General features: G+C 43.1%; 2 protein-coding genes across 5 annotated transcripts in view; both read right to left on the bottom strand.

Moving 5' to 3' along the window:
* Positions 1-25,548, bottom strand: part of LOC111872583 (neurocalcin homolog) — a 251,497-nt gene that overhangs the window by 15,882 nt on the left and 210,067 nt on the right. The window lies entirely within an intron of this gene.
* LOC111872571 (neuronal calcium sensor 2) overlaps positions 589-25,548 on the bottom strand; it is a 73,729-nt gene continuing 48,769 nt past the window's right edge. For all 3 annotated transcript variants that reach the window (XM_023866620.2, XM_023866629.2, XM_023866639.2), the window contains exons 4-5: positions 3,772-3,900; positions 589-2,082 (exon numbers count right to left, since the gene is read on the bottom strand). In XM_023866620.2, the coding sequence (XP_023722388.2) occupies positions 1,906-2,082; positions 3,772-3,900 (306 nt within the window). In that variant the 3' untranslated portion in view covers positions 589-1,905. The remainder of the gene's footprint in view (positions 2,083-3,771; positions 3,901-25,548) is intronic.

The following is a 25,548-nucleotide window of genomic DNA, read 5'->3' as shown; positions in this document are numbered from 1 at the left end:
ATCTTGTGCATTATGCAAAATGTGGAAACTTTGCTTACCACTACGCTACAATAATGTTTGCATGCAAAGCTGGGGAAGTCAGAGATACAATGTGATATGAGAGTGATCCGACAGATTCATGATAAAACATTAGAAAAGTTTAAAAATGTCATATGCAGTTTTGTTGTCAGTCATCAACTACTTAAGGAGCTCTATGACACGAAGTGCTCCACAGTGAGCACACTACATAATAGTGATATGTCACTCAAAGAAGACCTAGAACAAGGTTAGCAAAATACATGTAATTACATACTACACTATCAAGACTGTAAATATGAAAGTTATAGGTGCCAGTCTTTTGAATACCTACTTTCTTTTAGCTTTGTTCCTTCTAAGTGATGAACTGCCATACATAGGTCTGTCAGCAAATTTGTTCTAACAGCTAGTGACAAAGAATTTATATAAATAAAATTTCAAGTAAAGTCAAATTTGGATTTGTGGTTTTCACATTGGCGATTATGAAAAGTACAATCTTCTGGATTGTAACACTATGTATTTTGGAGAGACTAAGTCATTTCAGAGGAATATATCACGTCCATCTTCAGGGTCAAAAGTAAGCAAAGCAAGGAACTAGTCTCTCTCTGAACCATATAGCATTACAACCCAGAAGACTGTGCTCTTAAATGTAAAATTTTCGTTAATGAGAATAAAAGACCAACCTGAACTGGACCTCATTACCCAGAAATTTAATATTCCTCTTGTGGAAGTACTTGCAATATCCCACTGACTGCTTAGGCTAACCACACAGATTTTTGCGACCCACATATCACACGAATGTTGAGGCCTGAACAGGGCACACAGTACAAGGAAGCTTAGCCATCATGATATCCTAAGAGGCCAATTTATTTCAAAACAAGAAGAAAAATAAGGGGCAAGTGCATGACCCGTAACAAATTCTGGCCACATGAAGCCACACATCAACTTCAAACCACTGTTTGAAAGTATTACACACATCTTTTTTAGCATGATATACATTCTACATCATTCAGCTTGGTGTTACAGGCTAGCTTACATTTCTTTCTTCAGAATACCTCCACCTAAAAGCATATGGCAGCCACTGTTGTTGTGAGCAAATTGTTCTGGAATCAATAATTTTGATCACTGATATTCCAAAACAACATAACATGAGATTTGCCATATCTCATACAAAAGAAAAGTGTGCAAACGCAGACAGGACAGTAATTCTTCAGCTGAGGCATGAATCCATGCTGTAATTAGCACTTAAGTACAAACAAGAAGATGGCGAGAGTATTACATTTGTTAAATACATACTGAGTGCAACATTAGGAACCACTTTATCTCATTCATTCTTATTTCTCAAAAACAGACTGCTCAGGGGCGAAGTTTCAGCTAAACTGCTGTACAGCACATTCAGATATTTTACAAATATGTGCAAATACTCCACACACACATATATTCTGAACAAAGCGCAATGTGTAATGAGAATCCAGACACTGACAAATCATATTTATAAGCAAACTAAATGAAGAAGCAGTTACACCTGCATTTTAAACATTCACATGGTCAAGATTGAATATCACAAACTGGAATGTTGAAGGTTATCTGACTCCAACCTGACTGCTTCAATAAGATAAAAGTGTTATAACACATTCTGTTGTATTTGACGATTTGATTTAATTATGGAATGTGGGTTATATAGCCTATAACATGGTGTTTTAATACAGCGCTTCCTTCTCATCAGATATGGCACACAACGTTCTGGTTACTCCACCACCCACTGGACACAGCGTTTGCAACGTTCTATCAACAACAGAATCTCATATTTTTAATATTAATATCATAAAATGAGAAGACATGTATATGATGAGACTGTCTCATGTATTTTGGAGCTTTGATTTTCACTCATTATGGAGCAAGCATTTTGGAGAGTTCCTCATCTTGAAGACAACCCTTGAGGAATTCTTCCTGGGTCAACTGACCATCGTTGTTCTCGTCCATTTTGGCAAAGATGTTTTTAGCTCGCTCTTCAGCTGAGTCTGCCGGCCGGTTGGATGAGCAGGCACCCAACATATCGTAGATGGCCTTTGAAGCAAGAATGCATCAAGTTATGTCCACTTACATGTTTCATTTGCACACCATGGAAAAATTATAGAATTAAGAAATAAACTATACATATATTCCTTAAATAAAAAATACATAACTAGAAACAAAAATGCATTAATTATAGAGTCGGAAAATCTGAAACATAAAAGGAAATGATGAACTGATCAATGAAGCTTGGGCAAGCCATACTGTTACATGCTTTAAGTTAAGAGCAAAAGTAATTTCTATCATTACTTTATGCTTATAGCATGACAATAAAAGTCTACTGAAAACTTGTAATAACACTGTTATTGTGAATCTAACTTAGAATGGGACACTTGACCAATAGCTCTACTCAATTAAATTTAATATTACTCAAAGCCACATACCAGTGGGGCTTTCAGTGTATCTTAAGTGTATAGTGTTTTTGAATGTGACTATGTACCAGAATTACAGTGTCACATCCCACAAGACTCTACACTTCTGAAATCTCATTCAACATCTCTTCACTTGACAGAAGTTTACTATGCAACAAGAAGCACTACAGAAATGGTATGAACATAACAAGAGGTAACGAGGTAAAGTCGTCCTGTCCTGAGTTAAGCAGCATGCAATGAAGACAATGGGTAGTGGAGGTATAGTTCCACACATTCTCAATCTCAGCAATAGATGGAGATAAGTGGTCAGCTTTGCACCCCAGCCACTTTATATCTAGGGAAGAAGCGCCAGTACCAATTAGACTGTAGGAAGGACCCCAGAGCCACATCCCTGTTCATCATGCACAGAATCCAAACTGGCCAACACACAGCTTAGTCACTACACTGACTGAGCTACTTAGGCCAGTAAGTGGGTCAGCGAAGGTGAAAAGCTAAACCTGCCCTCATGCTTAATTAATTGTCACATCATGAAGATGTATGGAGGAGTGGACGACAGCTTCTCACATTCTTTATCTTGGCATTAACGGAGGTGAGCTGCCACCTCTGGGGGGGGGGGATCCCCAGATACCTGCTGGATAGGAAGCTATGCAAGATCTAGAGCTGGTACACACTATTAAGAAGAGAGAAATCTCGGTCTGTGTTGGGAACTGAACGCAGTTCATCTATACTGACTGAGCTCTGCCACAAAACTGTACCTCCCTTCTGGCATCCTAATATGCTATCACCACAGGGCAGCACACATAACTCAAATTAACAATTTCATGAAGATTTCTGTCTTCTGGGATATAGCACCATGTAGTCAACTGAAGGGCAGCTCATGTTTTGAAGGAACACATTGATTTCAATGGACTGCATGGCATACCCAGAAGACAGAAACCTTCATAACCACTGACTGTGAGAACCTCAAATCAGACAGAATAATATCTTATTTTCACCAGACATTAACAGTGTGATGGAATCATGGAACGTAAGACGGACACTTACGTAAAACTTGGGGGAGACGGAAAATGGGTACGGAACTTGGGTTGGAAAACCAGAAGTGAAAAGATCACTTTGACTACTTACACATAGATATGAATAAAATGCAATTACATCACTCTAGGAGATCCATTACCACTATGGACGAAGTCATGCTATTACAAGCTCTTATCCATTTACAAGCTGTTGGAGACAAAGAGAGAAACTTGAATCTTTGTGCATTACAGGAATACCTGCATACAGTAAGCAGGCTCAGTGTAGCTGTACAACCAACCTGAACTATTTTTGTCATCTCCTGAATGTCTATGACCCCATTTCCATCTACATCATACATGCGGAATGCCCACTTCAGCTTCTCCTCTGGTGTGCCTGAGGATGTGACATCAATGGCCAACAAAAACTCCTGCAAAACAAACATAAACATTAAGAACATTTCACATTATTGCATATGATTTTGAAACAGCCAGTCACGGTGGCTGCATGGTCTAAAGCAGTCCCACTCGGATTGTGGGTTATAACCTCATTTGATGCATGAATGTCTGTCCACGTTTCTTCTGAGTTTGCGACAGGACTGACCCCCCATCCAAGGATTCCCAGTGACTGTCTACAAGATCCACATTGTCAGATTAATTGTGATGAGAAACAGGCCAGAGGGCCTAGCATAAAAGGCAGAAGAAGAAGAAGATTATGAAACAGAGACAGTAAATGGATGTCTCACATCAACACTGGAGGGCTAACTTTCAGTCAGCTGTACGACAATCACGGCTGGCCCAATCAAATACCCATGACAACCAACAAGAGTGCAGAGAGCATGTCTACAGGAGAGTACTTTGTCGTTATCGGAGTGTCTGGCTCCCACATGTCGCTCTACAGGCTACAACTCCACTCCGTGTGCACAGACCAGCAGCGTGGCCACTACTACGTGAAGCCGTACTGGTTTCCCTCAACAATCCGAAACTGATTTAAAAAGAAAAAGCACTGGTGCAGCAAATTGCACCATCACACCCAAAGAGCAGGGTAATTATTAATTACTGGCAGGGGGTACACTGAGTTAACGGGATACATGTGTAGGCTGAATCTATGCATTATATATGATCTATATACACTGTGTGTATGTGCGTGCATGCATGCATCTCTCGTTGATTCTAACAACACTGGATAGGCTGCGCACTAGGAAAATTGCAGTGGTGCTAGTAGCACGAAAACTTATCGACGTCAGCCAGTCTTGAGTTTAACACTTACAAATGCTTTCTTGTGGGTTACTTTGCGGCGCTGTTGTAGGATGGTCGATGAGGGGTGAATTGGAAAGAACGTGGAAGTAAAAGGTTGAGGGCTAATCAAGGTACTAACCCAGCATTTGCCTGGAGTGACGGAGGAAAACCAAGAAAACCCTCAATCAAGATAACCGGTGTATAGGCCGAGAACGTCCCGAAAACAAGTCTACAGCGTTACCCTTACGCTAACCCGCGCGCTTTTCAAATGTGTTGTGTTTACAATATTGCTATCAGACATTTCTTTCGCGAGTTTTATTTGTGTTTGTTTAACGACGCTGCCATTAACTCGGACTACACAGTGTCGAATGTTCGGATGATGGCGAATAATAAATAGAAATTATTTCGATGGAAGTGGTCGTGGTATAATTTAGGGTAGTACTCACAAAACCGGGGGAACGCGGTAGCGTAATTTGTTGAGACACTTTGCTACATGCCGGAAGGTCGCGGGTTCGATTTCCAATTACGTCATTGGATTTTCAATTGACCTAATCCTTCCAGCCGTACTATGATCCTGGGGTCGACTCAGCCTCTAACAGAAATGAGTACCAGGAATCTTCAAGGGCGGCCGGTGCGTAAACTGATAACCTGACCGCCATCTGTGAGCCGACTGTCTAGAAAATGTGGGAGCCTCGACGTCTCATAACCCTATGGGCCTCCACAGCCTGTTAACTGGGATAGTTTTATGTCTTTTACTAACAAAACTGCTAGAATCAAAGGTATGACGAAAGAAAACGCACACCCATGATCTAGACATCAAGCGAAAAGTGCGAACACATTTCTTTTTCGCTAGTTTCTAAATCGCAACTGAATTTAAACAGGCTCGTCAATTCGAATTCAAGCTGCGAAGTCAAACGAATGGGACTTTCTGATTTGGACTGATCTTCAGCCGCCTTCAAGTGAGACACTCAACAGAGATAAGCCATTGCCGTTAAAGGCAACAGCATCGCAACGTGTGAATGGGTCTTATGAAGCGCAAGTAATTCCCTGTGTACTAGAGACGTGTGTTCAGCTATGTGCGAAATGCTAACTTCACATCCTCTGAGATTTACACTAATCAGAATCCCATGCGAAGTGCAGTCATTGAATAGTCTCGGTGTGGGAAAGTGTCCCTAAACAAACAAACAAACAAACAAACATTCGAAATATCACTGAAACGAAACCCGCGCTGCTGGCTGTATTGTTCTGTGCGCTGCTTCAGTTCCCGTAGCGAATGTCTATGTAGCACTTGAATACACGTCACCGTGAATTCTGAAACAAAACCCTGCGTACGTGAAACTTTTTAATATTTCACAAATATGCCTACTCCGTGCCGTTTATGAAACACGGCAGAACGTTACCAATTCCATACCGTATTCTAGAGTCCAGGGTTCGTACCTTGGCCAGCAGCTCTGCTAGCCCAAGGTTCTCGTGGTACTCCTTAGTCCCTCCAGACCAAGACCTCAAATTAGGCCATGACCACATCCACGTTTTTCCCAATTTATACCGCACTAATCATATAATTATTCCTCGGTACACAACTTCAGATAACGAATTACCTTCATTAAAGTCACGGCAGCTGAGGGGTCTAAGGGATCCACTGTCTTCCTTCGCTCGGAAGCCGGCATCGTGAGTTCGAATCCCACTCAGGGCATGGATGTTCAGTGTTTGTGGGTGTGTGCGTTTTTCTGTTTGTGTACAGGTAGAGGCCTTGCGACGAGCTGATCACCCGCCCAAGGGGTCCTACCGAATGCCTCTAAGATATAGTAAGCTGACGTGAAAACGGAGAGATTCATGGAGGCAGGCCAAGGCACAAATTGGGGCTGTAGCGCCAAAGGAAAAAAGAAATAGCCTCATTAAAGTAAACACGAATAAAGAAATAGGCAAAGGAAATGTTTACGATGGCTAGTTATCTGGCAGACGCGTCCTGAAGAACAACCGTTGTTGCATGACGCGGTGTTCTATTGCTCAGCTCTTGCACACTACGCGCTGAAATTACGCATGCATCTTTCAGAGCCATCTGAAAAGCAATTTCCTCTAACATTCTCCCTTGTTATCTCAATGTTAGCATTTAAAGTTCGCAGATTCTGCGCTCAGCTGTTTGCAGCACGAAAACCTGCATCATTGGGGTATTAAAACCTAGCTCTTACAATATCTCAGGTTTTGACGACAGTGAAGATTCATATACCGGTAGCAGCCATCCGGGTTAGACCAACGCATAGCTTGACAGGTGGGCATCGACGTTTCGGAAGAACATACATTGTGTGAAACAATCATACAGTGATGTATATCGTTACGTAGTCATTAGAAAGCAATTCTATACAGGCAACTTTCTGTGATGTAATAGCAAATTCCGATACAAGTCCACCGACGTTTCAGAGGAACAGATTTGCTCCATTTTCAGTACTAAAGTTTGCTAAGAAAGCATGCTCCTTCAGAGCATAACTTCAAACTAAAGATGCAGGCTGTGTTCATATGGATCGCTGGTACTGTACATACCAGATTACACGGTGTCATTATCCAGAGGTCAGCAATATGAAACCTTTACTGGTTGCTGAAACGCCTAGCGGCACTTGGTCTCGCTGTATGCCCCTAGCCTCCACCCCCGAGCCAAAGTGACGTTGTCACAGGAATTCACGCACTGAGAACAGATGCGTTACTTCATTCCAGGTAAGTTGAGAATTCATGAATTATGATAATTCTGTGTAATTCTGGTAAAGCAGTGTTACAATATATGACTTAAAGTTACTAACAATATTCTCTAGAAACGTGCCTTGACATGAAGTCTCTATCCCGAAGACGGAAACAGCTGGTTCCTCCGAAACAGAACGTCGCATCCCACAAGTCAGCAGTCTTCCAGTCTGTTACTTTATGTACGGGTATTTAACACTGCAGTCGGTAAATCGGGTTATACAGCGTTGAACGTTTGGGCGATGAACTGGAAGGGGCGTGGAAGGATTCGACAGTGGCAAATTTCAAGGTTAGCAAACCCTCGTTAATCCAGATGGAAACATGAGAAGTTCTCTTCACAGTTGAGTAAAAAAAAAAAAAGTAAAGCTATCCGTGTAACAGGCAGTGGAGACCCATAGGGTCGTGAGACGTCGAGGCTTCCACATTTTCTAGACAGATGACGGTGAGGTTGTCAGCCTTATGCGCCGGCCGCCCTTTACATCCAAGAAGATTCCTGGTACTCATTTCTGTTAGAGGCTGACTCGACCCCAAGGACACAGTGCGGCTGTTCGGGTTACGTAAATTGAAAAAAATCCACTTCATCGGGACTCGAACCCGAGACCTTCTGGCTTGTAGCATAGCGCCTGAAACAACTACACTACCGCGTGTCCTCACAGTTGAGTACGTACTTTAAAAGACGCGTGGGGTTTAGGAGCAAAAGAACTTTCAGGTTGTGTTGAGGGCAGCTGGCGAGACTGAAACCACACAAGAAAATATCCAAGACTGGCTTCAGCTGGATGAAGGAGGACCTCGATTTTGGCATCTTCTCTTTTTTATAGATTTTTAATAAAGGCTCTACAGCGATATTTCTTTTATTTATGTTAATCTGCACTACTTATGTCATTAAATTTTCCATTTATTTGCTTTCTAAGTTTCTTTTTGCCGTTTATAGCTATCTTCTGCTACAGTAACCCGGATGACCTCCACCCCAATTAGTTCGGATGAGGGAGGCTTTACTGTACAATCCCGGCCGCACTTCGAAACGGGCACCTCCACAAAGCCAGAAGCGACACCGGTTGAGCCAACTCGGTTCGTTTGCTTCCAAATGGGGACCGGATTTCAGAAGAATTTCGCGGGATAATTACACTTCGCTTGTGAGGATGCATTGCGGGACAGCATGCGAGGAACCTGTTGCCAAGCGTGTGCGTGCGTCACGCTTCACTGCAACCTTTGTCGCCGCACGAAACCCGCCGGCTTCTCTGAAATATTCGGGGGACATGCCCGCTCATATGCACCTGAAGGTCATATCAAACTGAACCGTTCTGGAAACACAGTTTGACGGAATAAAAAAGCTACGTGGCCTGTAATCCGCAAGCAAACTATACCGACCGAGCGACCGCCGCTTGTCGGCGAAGTAAGTGCCAATTTTGGGGATAGAGGGTGCCGAGTGGTCAGCGCAAAAGATCCCCACGGCCGTTAATCTTGGTTTTCTAGACCGCAGTCACTCCTTCCTTGAGATAGCTCCTCAGTAATCCTCACGAGGCTGAGTGCTCGAAGGAATAACCGGAAAAAAACTAAAAATACTGGCAGATTCTAAAGGGCTCTGACGATGGAGTATAACACTCAGAATTACTGGGTTTTTCGGACTTTTTCCGTCGTCGGGTATTCTAGAAACAGAAAACGCGACGTTTCGGAAACTTGATCTATTTCCGTTCTCAAGTGTGGGGGGGGGGAGAGACACCTACTCAGTGATTGAAGTTAGCTCTTTCTAAGGGACCCAACTGAGTAGGTGTCTCCCCCCTCACCTGAGGACGGAAAAAGATCCAGTTTCCGAAACATCGTGTTTTCTGTTTTCTATAATACAGGACGATGGTAAAGCCCACAAACCCAGTAATTCTGAGTTCTAAAAATACCGAATTTGAGGTTCTCACAGCGGTCACTGCGATGTGCCGCCTAGTCTGGCATACGGTTATCGACGTTTCGGATGATCATACTTCTAACTTCAGTCAGAATATCCTGAAAACGTTGGTAACCATCTACAGCTCACAAGAAAGTGTAATTAACATTTACCGCTGTGCAGATGCAAACTCCCGGAATGTTGGCTGATTCAAAATTCCTTTGCAGCCGGTTATACAGAACTTGGTAGCTCGCCTGCAGAATGTTAGAACACTGCCCTGTGGGTCCCACGGGTAGCCCCTGTCTGCAAGTTTGTACAGGCGACACGATTAACAAACAGAAAACAGCGGAGCAGTGCCGCCGGCAGTACAACACACGTACTTCGTAGCCAGAGCTAATTTTCATACAGGGAGAAAAAATGTCTAATGGTATGAATAATGTTTGTGGAGACGTCGCAAAAACATTAGTGCCGTAATTAAATCAGCTTTGCTGTCGGCTACATGGCGTCCTCTCGGCGTCCTCCCATTAATGTTGTGCGCCTGAACATAAGTTGTAAAGAAACAGCAATAGCTGCACCCTTATTAACCTCTCAGAAGTTCAACTGCGTACATAGGATATACTCAACAGGCGCGCGGTGGCTTATTTGGCTGAGGCCTGAAGGTCGCGTGTTCTACTTCTAATGAGGTCACTGGATTTCAAATTGATCTAATCCTTCCAGCCGCACTATTGTCCTGGGGTCGACTCAGCCTCTAACAGAAATGGGAAGCAGAAAATTTCCTGGGGATAAAGGGAAGCCGGCGCGTAGGGGTGACCTCACCGGCATCTGTGAGCCGACTGTCTCACAACCCTATGGGCTTCCTAAGCCTGTTACAGGGATAGCTTTACCTTTATTTTTAGATGAGATACTAGGGAATGGCTGAAGGCTCGACTGCACTAGACCACACAGAGAATGGAGGTATTAGGGAAGAGCTGGAAGTACAGGCAGTACAAAACAGACGAACACAGACCAAACTTGGTAATTTGGACAGAATGGCCGATGTATATAATCCAAAAGGACAATGTGACTAAGGGCCCCATGGACACATAGTTTGGCCTTCCGATCGACCTTACAGGCAAAACTGTGACAGTTTCCTCCCCATACACGTGCAGATAAAGCGGCAGGCTTCATGCAACAATCACGGTCTTCCAGCCTATAATGTTGAGTCACACACGTCACGTGCTACGGTCCTGCAGGTAGAACTGACGGACTGACGGGTTTCCCACAGGCCAACAGTCCAAACGATTGGCCGGCCGGCCGGCCCACACACATCAGTTTTGCCTTTCAGTCTTCAACTGTGCAGGCCGAACTGGAGGCCAAACTGTGTGTGTATGGGGGCCCTAAGGACGACCTCGGAGAAGATGAGATGAGTTATGTCAATTTGAACAGACTCATCAGTACAAAGCAATACNAAAAAAAAAAAAAAAACACACACACACACACACACACACACACACACTGCGTCTACATTACAAAGACCAACCGGTCAATGTTGATCACAATCATATTGTGAATACGGTAATGAACATTTACATTAAGGTCTTCTATAGTGTGACGCCGTGTGCTTTGGCAGATGGTTACCAACATTTCTCAGTCGCTTGCTGTCTCCATCCCCGTCTACCCTGATGATGGAGCTACTAGGTTCCTCCGAAACGTTCGTACTGTCCACCAGATTTACACGGCGTCACATCTCAGCACAACGCGACAATTATTATTCACTGCCAGTCTATCACGCTTCTTAAATACTCATACGAAATTCAGATTCGAAACGATGAGTGCAACGTGTTAGCTTATTTCCAACGAGCGGGTCGGAGCAGCGGTGTCACCCTTAAGTCGTATTCAGGACTTGGTCGGTTCGAATATCGGCCAGGACAGGTATCCTGAACTTATCGTGGTTTTCTTCGGTCCGTCTAGGCAAATTTTGGGATTGTACCTCTGTTAGGTAAAAGCCGCTCCATTCTAGTTCATTTGTCATCCTGCAAGACCGACGCCTCAGTATCCAGTTACTGTCAGCGTCGCAAAATACCTCACACAAGAAGCCCATTTTCTGTAAATAAGAGTTGTATTACTGCCCTGTAGAGTCCGCAACGCGCCGGAAACGAGGGCCTGCAATGTTACGACAGAAATAGAAATCAGGCATCACAGAAGATTTCATGTTCGCGTGACAGACTTCGGGGCTCCACCTTCCCCAAATTTATTCGGAGATTAAGAATGACTAATTTCTAGGTTGATCCCTTCACTAGAAAATAATGACATATCTAACTAGCCCAGCACGAACAATGTAAGCACAGCTGTACTGCAATTTGCATGCGAGGCTCTATTTTTCTTTTTTGCTCACATCTCAAAAGTCGGCTCCACGCAAGGGTCTCACTGGCTCGCAATGCTGCAAGCAGAGAACAGGGCTACATCGTGTTCAACTTTTCCGTTTAATTTCGAATCCCGTCTGTTTTCTAACGGAATTAAACCTCAATCAGGGGATACTCAGAAACCATCATTTTAATGTTTCGAAGAAAATTCGCAACTTCACTATTATTTCAGCAGAAAGAAAATCGGTACATAGGATATACGACGATGCTAGAGGGTATTATAAAGAATGCCATCTTCTGGGACGTGGCGCCGTGTAGATATTGTGTAAACCGACGTTTCGAAGGAACGTATCGCCTCTATCTTCAGGGCATAAAAATCCGCGAACAAGGAACCAGCGTGAGCAGATGTCTGCAGCTGCAGGTCGGGGAATCCAGAGAAAAGGGAACGTCAGCCGTTGAAACCGCTACCAAGTAACGGTTAGTGGAGATTGTAACAGACTGAGAACACCTGCCTGTACTGTGAAGCGTAGTCACGAGTTGCGTGTTAAAGAGTTCAATAAATCCGATTAATCTCAGTGGCTCAGTCTGCAGCCATCTGCCCACACTGGCTCCTCGCTCGCGGATTTTTATACCCTGAAGATGGAGGCGATACATTCCTCCGAAAACGTCGTCTTACACAATATCTACACGTCGCCAAATCCCTGAAGACCGCATTCTTCATAGTCACCGCCGTGAGAACCTCAAATCTTACATAGAAGTTATTATATAAGGTGTGTCCGAAAAGCCATGAAATATATTTCTTTTCCGTCCTCCTACTGGTCGGAGCGCGCTGGAACCGGTTGGGTTAGGCCTTTAGCTTCAGAGCGCGCCCAAGGTCAATCTGCTCGAGCATCGGAGGCGTCAGTATCGCTGATTTATTGCACCTGTGTTTTGTGACCACGTCACGACGCGCGATGGCGCATACTTTCGAACAACGTTAGGCGGTCAAGTTCTGCACAAAGCTCAACAAAAAAGCTGCCGAAACTCACAAACTGCTTAAGCAAGCCTACGGGGAGTCTGCTCTATCATACGTGCAAGTTACAAGGTGGGTGAAGAAGTTTAAGGAGGGCCAGGAAGGTGTGGAAGATGGCCCCCTCTGGACGGCAATCAACAAGCCAAACCGATGAAAATGTGACTCGTGTGCGTGATTTGTTGAATACTGACCGTCGAATGACTGTCCGGTTGTTAGCCGACACTCTGAACATTCCAGAAACCGAAAAGACATCGCCGCTAACTGGCGGCTGCATCATGACAATGCGCCCAGCCACACGTCTCTGCTCGTCCGTGAGTTCCTGGCGAAGCACCACGTGGCAACGCTGCCGCAGCCACCCTACAGCCCCGACCTAGCTCCGGCCGACTTTTTTTTGTTCCGGAGGATCAAGATTTCACTCAAAGGACGCCGTTTTGAAAGCATTTAGGCTATCCAAGCGGCCGTGACAACAGCTTTAAATGAGGTTCCCATCGAGGCCTTTGAGGGGGCGTACCGGGCATGGGAGAGTCGGTGGAAAAAATGTGTAGATGCTCATGGACAGTACTTTGAAGAATATTAACACTTTGTACCCATATCATCAATAAATTTAAAATATATATATTTCATGACTTTTGGGACACACCTTGTATGTTGTAACACCGAGCAGTTCGAAAAAACCCGGATGTTTCGGAGGAAATTATCGCCAGTGTCTTCAGGGCCGAAGACACGAGGAGTAGGCCAGGGAAGAAACAAACCTGAGGACGGAGGAAGCCACCTATTATTGCAACCCTCTTCAGTCCAAACATTCTCCCGTGCGCCATGTACTCGACGCCCACAGCAGCATGTCCATATGCACTGGCATCTACCCGCGGATGCGGTAAACTAACAAGAGCGCGATCCGAGAGCCGCGAAACATGCGACACCTGCTACAGTTATCTGGATGGGGTCTCCACCACGATCAATACATCAATAATCCCCACAGCAGAACTACCACAGTCGTCACCGTCGTTACTGCGCAACACTCCGCGATGTGCTTTCAGCACAATCTGCATTTGCGAGTCACAAGTTCGGACACTGTCACGCGGAAGACAAGTTCCAGACAGTTTGAGATAAAGCCCTGCACGGAAATTAAACGAAAACAAACAGAGCGGCGTTTTCCGTCACGTATCACAGGCAGATCCTGCAGTTGCTGCAATACATAGATTTCCGGCCACAGATACATCACACGTCATGACAATCCAGGCGTGGAAACCTGCTACGTTTCAGCTCTTACTGCGACACACTGAATGGTAGTGAACAGACTTGCTGAACGTCAGTTATGAAATGTGGGCCCCGTGGCCACCATCGTCACCGAACTTCACTGCTATCTCTCGTATTAAGGTACTCGTCTACACAGCAGAAAATGGGCCTTTAAGACTTTCCACGAGGAATGCTTTATGAGAACGAAATCAATACTTAATTTCCTTATTAATATAACTAATTAGTTCACGGTCATTTAAATCCACACTCCATCAAATTAATTATTTACCCAACAAAATGGCATGAGGGATAACATTTCTGTTCCAGGGTTCGAATCTCGGCCCGGAGACTGCATATCCTGACTGAAGCTTCTGCGGTCTCTCACAGATTCCCACAACAGGCCACGGCCGCTTCCTTCCAAATCCTTCCTAATTTGAAGTTCCCAAATAATCCTATTACTTGACCCTAAAGTATGAAATATTGATACATCGTCCTTACATAAAAGGTAACGTCCCTGTGCTTAATGAAGCATCATGCCATGAAGACGTACTGGGGAGTGGAGGTACAGCTCCACCATTCTTGACCTCAGCGCTAGATACAGGTGGGCGATCACCATCACACTCTGGCCGATTTTCCCTGGGTTCGCTGGGTGGGCCCCAGAGCCAATCATGCTGTGGAGTAGAGAAAATCTCCTGCCAGTAATCGAACCCCGTCGCCATACCGGCACCTATCATCGTTATATAAAATATACATAAAGGTTATATATTATTTATATAAGGCAACATGTTAACGTTAAAGATGTGGAGTCTAACACGGCCGAACTTTTTACTGCCTGCAGACGTTACCCGTGAAGAAATCGCGCAATGGCCTACAGTGGGACAAGGCACAGGGTTTGGTGGTACAACTGTTGTCCAACTGGAGGGTATCCAGCAGCTGCTGCAATGCGCATGGCGTAGCGTGTGTAGTAGTGGAGGTACCTCTTTCGAACCTCCGACAGGAAACCAGCTATGCTGAGGTCATTCCTCAGTGTTTCTAGCCAAATGCTGGTCCAGTGTCTTCAAACAGGCCACCCAGCCAGCTATCTCGCTTCGAATGTCACACAACCAGGTTACAAACCCAGAATGCAGGTCTATATAAATCTAGAAGCTACGTGTATAATACTCTTCGTACAAACGCATGACGCCATACCGCATTCTTTCGGTGCTTGCACAATGACTTATATCTGTATATACTCGTATACTGTCACGATTTGGGGATGTGACTATAGACGCGGTTTGTATTCGTGAATGGATTTACTGATCACTTGTACACACCACTCTAAACTACAAGTAATTACGGCGCCATCGCTAAAATCTACACTTCATTAATGATAGCAGCATCCGCTAGTCTGCTAGTTCCTACATCACAGAAAACACACTACGTCTCCATTAGCAATCATTTAATGTTCTGAAGGGAAATGATGGCTGTTTATTGTGAGAATCATAAGAAACACATAAATATACTGTGTAGGCAAAATGCAGTTTTAAACGCTAACGTAAGTTGTACATATAGAGACCACTGGTCTTTAAATGGTCAATGAAATGCTGAACTTTCAGTTATGTCCACTGAACACATTGCGTATCAGCACAGCTTCATTATGAAAATTAACTGAACTCCAGCCGCAGCGTATAACCATAATTCATCTATTTATTTTTATCTTAATTTCATATATCATGCTTTGAAGGATTAACCCTTTACTTCCACACTGAAGTATCATCAAATAGCTTCTAAAAATGAACGCCATGGCTTTGAAGAAATGTATCGCTTTGTTCCACAAGAGAGAGCGTGTCCGACCACGGAAAAGAAAAGGTCCGTGACTGAATTAGTAACGAGTTTCCTCCAGTAGGGCAACATTTGGATCGATGTGTTCTTGGGTTCTCGCTCGTTCCAGAGCACGACACGCACGTCGCAAAGTGTTCCGCTTACCGCCGCGCTGACATTTCGCCGTTACACCTCGTTTCCAGCTATTTCGGGCACAACATTCTGCATATGTGTACACATCCCTTTGATGCCTGAACTTAATCAGAATGACATTTAAAAATCCAGTCCGTACTTCACAGGAAACACATTACGTCTCCGCTACAAAGCCCAACCGGTTAATGCTGTATATTGTGAGAACCATATGGAACACATAACTACATTCTGTGGGCAGAATGCAGAACTCTTGAATGTGAACGCTGGTGGTACTCTTACCGCCCTTTTCTTCCTCTCCTTCCTTCTTCTTCTTCTTCTTCTTCACACGCTGGGTCGCCTCTAGTAGGTTCTTCTTTCTTCTTGCTAAATTTTACCTCAGGGTTATTTTTAAAGGAGGGGGTTTTGTTGATTTGGTAGAGCTGAGGACCTCTTATCTCAGAGCCTTGAACGGGACACAACTCAGAAAGGAATAAATTAACACCACTTCACAAGCACATCTCAAGTTTGGATGAATTATATTGAACACTTGTTTAACCACTTTTGATACAGTTTCAATGTCAGTAACCTTTATGTCTAACTGCTTCGGAGCCCGGTGTGTAACCTTTTGCGGCTAATTCTACGAGTGCAGCTTTCCGAATTTACGTCTGTTTCTAACGACTCCCGGTTTCCGAATTTTACGTCTGTTTCTTTCAACCTCCGGTTTCCGAATTTACGTGTTTCTTTCGACCCCCGGTTTCCGAATGTACGTCTGTTTCTTTCAACCTCCGGTTCCCGAATTTACGTCTGTTTCTTTCAACCTCCGGTTTCCGAATTTTACGTCTGTTTCTTTCAACCTCCGGTTTCCGAATTTTACGTCTGTTTCTTTCGACCCCCGGTTTCCGAATGTACGTCTGTTTCTTTCAACCTCCGGTTCCCGAATTTACGTCTGTTTCTTTCAACCTCCGGTTTCCGAATTTTACGTCTGTTTCTTTCAACCTCCGGTTTCCGAATTTACGTCTGTTTCTAACGACCCCCGGTTTCCGAATTTACGTCTGTTTCTTTCGACCCCCGGTTTCCGAATGATGCTAAAACATGACGCTTCCTCCAACATTCAATTTCTGCTTTCACTAGCGTCACTGCCCTGTCACACCCTTAAATTTTTATGATTGGCTAATTTTAAAAAATAGGAGTATCTTAATTAGATATTCCTCCACTCCGCTTAAAGCTTACAAGCGTTTAAGGATTTTTGACTCCAACGTATTTCTGTCAGAAAGTGACAAATGCTTAAGCGTCGCTTGGGCCCTAAAAACTTCACTCTTTTTAAGTTATGGCATGTACAAACTGCCAAGTATTGAATTTACAAAAGATTTCTTTACCCTTTTTTTTTTAACGCAGCTTTCCACTAATAAACCTTTGACGGGTGTCTTCCTGTTTCTTGTTGTAAGCGTGAGAAGACGCTTACTCTTACATACAAGAATTGACCTATGTCTCACTACCCTTGTTCACTGCATTTCATTTTGAACAATTAAGCTTTCAAATTTATAAAGTTGATTACATTAAATTAAGTTGCGTAGCAGTGGAACGATTACAGTACATACAATAACCACTATGAGCTGAAAGAACACTCCAAAATAGCGGGCTAATATTGTAAACATTATAAGCAAGGGGGCACGCGGTAGTATACTAGTCGAGGCACTATGCTACAAGCTGGAAGGTTGCGGGTTCGAGTTCCGATGAGGTTAATTTTTTTTTCAATTGAGCTAATCCTTTCACCCGCACTATGGCCCTGGGGTCGACTTAACCTCTAACCGAAATGAATACCAGGAATCTTCCTGGGGGATAGTGATAGGCCGATGCGTAAGGCTGACAACCTTACTGCCATCTGTGAGCCGACTGTCTAGAAAATGTCTAACAAACCTATGGGCCTTCGCGGCCACTTACAGGGATAGCTTTACCTTTTTTATAAGTAAAGAAATATAGTCTCTATCGTCAGATTTGAGGTCTCTTTGGGGTCAGGTTTTTGGTCTCCTTCGTTGCTGAAGCTTCCGAAACGTTGAACTTCTACCGAACTACAAGCCGTTATACAATATCACCCCCTTAAACTACGCATCTCTACCCCATTTATAACGTGCCATCTGCAATACAGGACTAGTACTAGAAGCGAAAAAATGGAATATGTCTTGTTTGAAATACTAGACGGGGAATCGATCTCTGGCCCCAAGCCCACGATGACGAATGGGGAAGGGGCTTTAAAATATACTTCGGTCCCCCATAAGCGGCTACGACCACTTCCTTCTACATTTTTTTTTCAATTTATTGTTCACACACTCACTACAACCTATTCACTTGATAAAGAGTCGTCAAATACACCATGAATTGATCGGTAAGAAGGACTGTGCTTTTCTATGTCCATATTAAGAACGCGTAGATCTATACTTCCACCCCCGCATACGGCTTCGTGGGATGGTACTTGGATAAGCACGGTGACTTCACTTTGACTTTCAGAATTGGGCGGTGAAGCAGAAACAGGAATTCACAAAACACTGTCCTGTACCTACCAACATGTTCTGGGATATGGCGCGCCTTGCCAATAGGAAAATGCATATTAGCTAGACCTTTAAAGAAGGAAAAACATCCAAATTAAGAAACTATAGTTTCCTCGAGCAATTAAAACAAAGGATTCGAATCGCACCCCCAGAACTGTACCTCAATATTGGCCCATCGCTCTAGCACGGATGGCTACCGAAGGCCTTGTTATCGTCAACGGTAATATTGTGCGAGAGGGCGAAGCAAGGCACATCAGTTGGTAACGTCATCATTACAAAGTTACTGGAGTCTATTTCCAACACACTGCAGGAAAGTCATATGCCGGTGGGAAATTCAAATATCCTGGGTTAATACTTTCCTCACTAGATGGCAGTGAGTATGTGTGGCTGATATAGAAGCTTTGTGCATGGCTGCTTCATACTTCGCTAGCAACTCCAGATGTCATCTGATATTTATTAATGTCCTCTGAGAAAACCCATTATTATTAGCACTTATTCACCAAATACAAAAGTTCTTTTTAACTGCTCTGAGTTACATACATTGAGCTCATCTGTTCTTCTGCTCAGCCATTACTCTCTAATGAAAACAATAACAACACCCAGTCACATCAAATAACATCCCCTATCTCCACCTCTTTCCTCATAACCAAACACGTGTTAGCATTATTCCAACACGAAAACTGTGTCCACACAATGCTGTGTTCGCAAACCACTCGAATTTCTCCACTTGTGCATGACGGATATGAATTGCCTTCACACAAGTGAACGGAACACAGAGACACTGAAACAATACATTAGCAAGATTCAACCTCACCAAGACACGATTCAAATGGCAGTAATGCTGTTAACCATGGACTAGTACAAAAATACAGAGCCTTACTACTGCTGCCCTCCTGTTGCTACAACATGTACTATTACTAGGAGAGAGGGCGCATCCTGTTTCGTACAACTACAATATCACAATATGTGGGAAGCATATCCTCCAATCAATGCTAAACTATTCTTCCCTTTGGTCAGACATACACTGATTCGTGTTTGTTACAAGGAAACTTTCCAGTTTTTCGTCAACTGTTCATGCCTGGGAAATGCTTAATGAAGAAAAATATTTTACTTCCCTGTTCTTTTCCTTTCTCCTGCAGTGCTGCAAACTGTCCTGTCATAAAAATTATCAAGAGGGATTTAAAAATATCAGCTTTTTTTTCGGGTAATAGAGGTGATTTTTTTGGATACATATGAAAGATTTCGCATTTACGAAATCATCAAACTAAATTTGCAACTGAATGATAATTTTACCGAAATGTTTAACTCTATATATGATGTAATCATTGATACATACAAAACATAATATACAGTATACTCCCTTCCCCTCCTACCACCACTTCCGCATATACCTTATCTCTACCTCCCCCTCCCACCTTTGCATTGACTTTAATCTTACATCACCAAATCAGTCGTTGTTTACATTCCCTACAGAATGGACCATACTTTGTAAGATGAGGCACCGACTAAATAGTAAGTAAATAATACACTATATCTTCAATACCAAAAATCAACTGTTGATTATAACAAAATTTAATACTATTCCTTTCATATCATTTTCAGATTAACATTAATATTACTACATCTACGTCACGAGCCCCCAAAACAGTTTATTATATTGTGACATGTTCCGCAATTGAGAACAAACCCCCCCACCAGCAGTGACGCGGCGGGTGAGTCAGCGCTCCGTCATCCCCCCTCCGCACGGTGACGTAAGACGGCGTGAGGTAACAGCGTTGCTACGTAACAGGCACACACAGCCACTATATAAGAGAGCTGCGCTGCCTGCGAAGAGTTGTTGAAATGTGGCAGTCACCGAGTTAAGTAGTAGTCGAGCGAGTGTGTTATCAACAGTCCTCAAGGCAGCAGCCTGCGAGCAGAGTTGGAATCTAGCCAGCGGCGAGTTACGAGTGAAAGTGTGTGATAATCAGTGACAGTTTGTGATAACTGAGAATTGATTGGGAGTGTGTGATACAGTAACACTCATATAGCTCCCGGACTGTGAAACGTGTAGACTACTGACAATAGAGTGAATTGAATATTGCGAATAGGGTTATAAGTTGTGAAACCCCGCAACATTGTCATAATTAATTGTAGCCGTTACTTGTAGGTTGTTGAATAAACCAATTAACGATCTCTACGGCGTCTTCAGTAACCCAACACCTTACATTGGTGTCAGAAGTGGGATTTGAACTTACACACGTGACCGACAAGATTCGAACTCGAGACACGTTACACTGGTGTCTGTTACAATATATACACAAAATATAGAATATTCCAATGTGTACGTGGGAACGCTACAATTTCACAAAAACCAACAACTGACTCGATGATGTAAAGCATCACTCGAAGAATTTTTATTCTTGTTTTATACTATAACTTTTGTTTTATATAATCTAATTTATTGTATTTTTACGCCAAGTATTTTAAAATAATTAATATTATTGTATCCAATTTTACTATTGCTGCAGTTCAGTGGTATATATGTTAGCCATGTATTTGCCTGATGATGATTTTTAATTGCCGAAACATGTACCAGAGCCAAACTAAGCACCGACCTTAATATAGTTGTGTTGTGACGGCTTTAATAAAGAAAGCGATGTTATTATTACTGGCTTAGTGTTATACATAACACATATTGCACATTCACTTAATTAGCATAACAACGGCACAACATCCATTCAGAAATACAAAACTTAGTAAATTACCAAAATTATGAATTATCTTGGTTTCGTAGAAAAGAAAAGAACAGTCTATAGAAACTTCATGGGCCTAAGCCAAAGAAACAAAACAAGCCATAATATAAGTTCTTATTTCCGATAGAAATACATATACAGACATATCAGATAATGCACTATTATACCTATGTATAGGTATTACATGTTATGTCAGTTCAGAAAATGCGATTTAATTTTAATTTCACCAACTAATTTAGACAACATTCAATTAACAGCAACTACTGTAATGCAAACTGTTTGGTAGCCAAATGAGAGCTGAGGGGTGAGGGAGACTAGGGTACTGTGTGGAACATGTTGAAGGAATGTAAAGGGAGAAGAGAGAAGGGGGAATTAACTACAGCCACAGGAAACTTTTCTGTGCATTTACTGATATATGAGAGCTCCGAGGGTAGGAGCAACTGAAGAAGGATGACTAATGAACTGTACTGCACAAGATGAACAGTTCAAGAAATTGCAAGAATATTGCCAACTTTCTGCAGCAGATTTCCGACAGTTTCACTAATTATTATAGGGAAATTAAGTTCAATTTATGCTATTCCATCCTCTTTTGACTTAGCTACCAGAACATAACCGCTGCATAAAGCAAGGAGTACCTGTAATTATATCAAATTGGTATCAGCAATATTTACAGCACTATTAATGGTTTCTGTAACTGTTTATAATAATTCTTTATTCCAATATCTGTTGATTGTAAATGATATGTTTCAAATCCTTAATGACTTGACTTAAAACTCTGAAACCTGTCCTGCAGTGAATTTTCATTGTTGCTTGTTGCTAGAGGCTACTCAGGTACACAACTCATTCATGTTTATAAGATATTCTGATCCATTTAGTCACCCATTTACTGTTTTCAAACACACTATTCTCCATTTTACTACGGAAACTTGCTCCCAAATTTCTTCAGATGTTCAGAAATGTGTTAAGTTTCGAATGTACATAATGGCTGCTTCATACTTCCTCCCAATTTGCATTATTTAGATGTATTGTACGTTCTTTGCCAGTATCATAATTTATAGGTCTAGTTCGATTCTTGTAATAATGATAATTTAACACTGATTCTATGTTGTTTGTAACTGAAAATTTAATATCACCATCAGATAATCCCTCTACCACTGGTTCAAACTCAATACGACCTTTCCTACAGCTGCCTATGAGAATATTACCAATTACAGTACCGGAGTAATTTCCAATTCTTGTGGGGAAGTTTAAAATTGATGTTAGATTGCAAGATGTCAATAGTGAGTTTAGGCATTGATCGTGCTAGCTTTTAGTAAGATAATCAATATTTACGAGGGTTGGAATTTTAATAGTGGCAACTATTTATTTACAACTGATACAAAATAAATGCATGTTTCGAAGTTTTACTGTCCTTCAGTGTAGTCACCAGCATTGTGTACAACCCGTTACCAGCGATGTGGAAGTCGTAGGATACCTTTAGCAGAGCCTGTTGTGTTGATAGTTCGAATGGAGCGGTCTACTGCCTTAAGAATCTCTGGAACGGTTCTGAAGCGAATGCCACGGAGTGGTTCCTTCATCTTAGGAATCAAGTCGAAGTAACAAGGGCTTAAGTCCGGGGAGTATGATGGATGGTACAGCACTTCCCAGCCCCATCGATCGAACAAATCAGCCACAGCTTACGCTGTGTATTGCCCTCAGGTTTACGGCAGGTATTATGTTTTTATGGTTAATATGTTTGGGGCTAGACTAGAACAAGTATTCTGAAATACAGTTAGGAAATATGAACTAGACTGTATGGATGTACCACATCAGCGTAGCAATGCTGACTGGGAGGAAGCGTGTTACACAGAAAGCAGGACGCTTGGAGGTAAGTTGCTGAGTCGAAGGGGGCGGGCAGACTGGACAACGCGAACCCCCTATCGGCAGGCAGCCAATGAGAGCTAGCCACCCTAACGAAATTACGTCATTGCGGGTAGGAGTACACACTCCCGGATGTTGACGAGTTAGCAAAAACTGAGAATAAAAATACTAGAGGAAACTAGAAAGGAGATATTTGATCAATAATTTTCAGTAGTCGTGGCCGAGGGCTATCGCCGAGATGACACGGGGAGAGTTCTGGATGGTGACGCTCTTCTGCATCCTTGCTGCAAGTAAGTGGAACTACTACTTATAGCCAAGAAAAATGAGGGTAACATTATTTAAGTGCAAACCCTAGGGAGCGGGAGCGAGGACTATATAGAAGCGAATTAAGAATACCGAAGTACGGTCCGCGGCATGGTGTAAGAGAGACAGACAGAGAGAGGAGAGCAGGGAGAAAGAGGTAGATGAGACCCGGAGTCAGGTGAGAAAAATATAACTATGTCCGTACAGAAGTGATTAACAATCTACGTAAAATGTAAACCCGACAACCGTCGGCATAGATTGTATGTATATAGGGTTATATATGAATAGAGTAGAATAGGACTGTGGTGTAACATTAATGGACCCCCATCCCACACTTCGCACACCCTTCCCCTATCGCCTCCTGCATCCCCCAAGCGTCCCAGGAGAACTGCGAACTCAAAGTCAAAGAGGCAGACGCCGAAGAGATCAATGAATTTACCTAGCCCCCCTTTTACGGCAGAACACGCTGTATGTCGCCGAGCACTGTCCTGCAAAATGATGGGTGGGTTCTGCAGAAAGTGGCGCTGCTTATTTCTCAAAGCTGGTCGCAGGTTGTGTTCCAAAAATGAACGGTAACACTGTGCACTGACGGTCTGCTGTCGGGGAACGGTATGCGTTAGGATAACACCATCACAGTCGTACACGAGAATCACCATAACTTTCACACTGTTGGGGTTCTGACGAACTTTCGATTTTCGTGGTGACCCGTAATGACGCTATTCGTTTGATTGCCGTTTCATTTGTGGCTCGTATGATTCGGTCCATGTCTCATCCAGCGTAATGATACGGCGTAAGAAAGACTCTCCTTCGCGCTCATAGCGCTCCAAGTGGTTACGAGCAGCGTCGTATCGTAGCCATTTCTGCATTTCCGTCAAATCATGCGGAACCCATCGTGATGCAATTTTTCTCATGCCCAGGCGTTCCTTCAAAATGTGAAACACAGTCGTATGCGATGATCCTGTCTGTCGGGCCAGCTCACGAATCGTATAGCGTCGATCACTCTTCACTGAAACTAGAACGACCTGGCCGACACATGTATGCCATATTTCGTCGTCCCTCGTTGAAGGGTTTTACCCACCTTGCCACTGTTCTGTAAGTCAATGCAGATTCCCCGCAATCCTCTTGAAGACCTTGATAACGCTGTCGTGATGTACTGCCTCTAGAACATTCAATCTTTATCCAACTCCGTTGATTCTGTTTCGAAGAGAACACGAGGCGCTGTTCTTCTCGTCAACGCGCATGCGCGTGATGTGGGAAGGGAGAGTCCATTTGCTCTGAGGTAAGGTAGGTATGTACCTAACGTGTGGTATAACCGACATTATTTGGTTCCGTTACATGGCGTCTCTACAGGTGTGTAGCCACTATTAAAGTTCCAACCCTCCTATATCACCAGAGGTGATAAATTCTGGTTTGATTTATAAAGATGGTTTATGTTACGTAACTTGTTTAGGAAAAGTTCAAACCCACCTGTGCGGGCCCTCTGTATAGACAGGACATGAATGTCAAAGTGAACTGCCTCATCGTGTAAAACAAATCAATTCAGAAACTGACAGCACGGCCTCGGAATGGGACAAGAAATGACGGACACGGCTTGGACAAGGTTAAGATCTGTACTAGAAAAGTAAGAGGTAGACCAAAACTGAGGTGGTTTGATGATGTCGGAGAAGACCTTAGGGTATTGAAAGTAAAAGACAGGTAGACAGAGATGCCTGGAGGCTGTTGGTGCAGGAGGCCAAGGCCCACAAAGGCCTGTAGAGCCAGCTGGTATTGTAACGTATGAATGTCACAGAGTTTAGGTTCCAGGTGTGCAGCATTTACGTCCTGTTCATTGCAATTATGTTTTATATTTATATGATGATTAATTTATAGATTATTTTTTATAAACATACTCCTTTCCCCTTTACCAGCTGCTGTTTAGAGTAACTGACTCCTAGAGTAGCACTGTTTACGTTAATCTGATGCCATGTCAGTGATGTGCATGGAAGTAGTAATGCTCTTCGCTCCACGACAAAGTGTTCTTTCCCCTGCAAATGAGGCTACTAACAGGATCCACAGTTTCACTATTTTCTATAAAGGTTTCTGCTGCCCATCTCTCCTTTATCAGCCTCTCTGCATGTGACACATAACTTTCCCACACTGCTGGACTGATGATCTGAAAGCTGGGAAAACAGATTTGTACCACTGTGTCCACGTTCTATACCAATATTACAAAAGATAAACAATAGACAGTAATTTTACGTCATGCTCAAAGTCTTTGCTTTGTAGTCA

This window comes from Cryptotermes secundus, unplaced genomic scaffold, assembly GCF_002891405.2.
Source record: "Cryptotermes secundus unplaced genomic scaffold, Csec_1.0 scaffold995, whole genome shotgun sequence".
Classification (NCBI taxonomy): Eukaryota; Metazoa; Arthropoda; class Insecta; order Blattodea; family Kalotermitidae; genus Cryptotermes; species Cryptotermes secundus.
The sequence above is the reverse complement of the archived record's forward strand: the minus strand, read 5'-3'. Positions and strand labels throughout refer to the sequence as shown.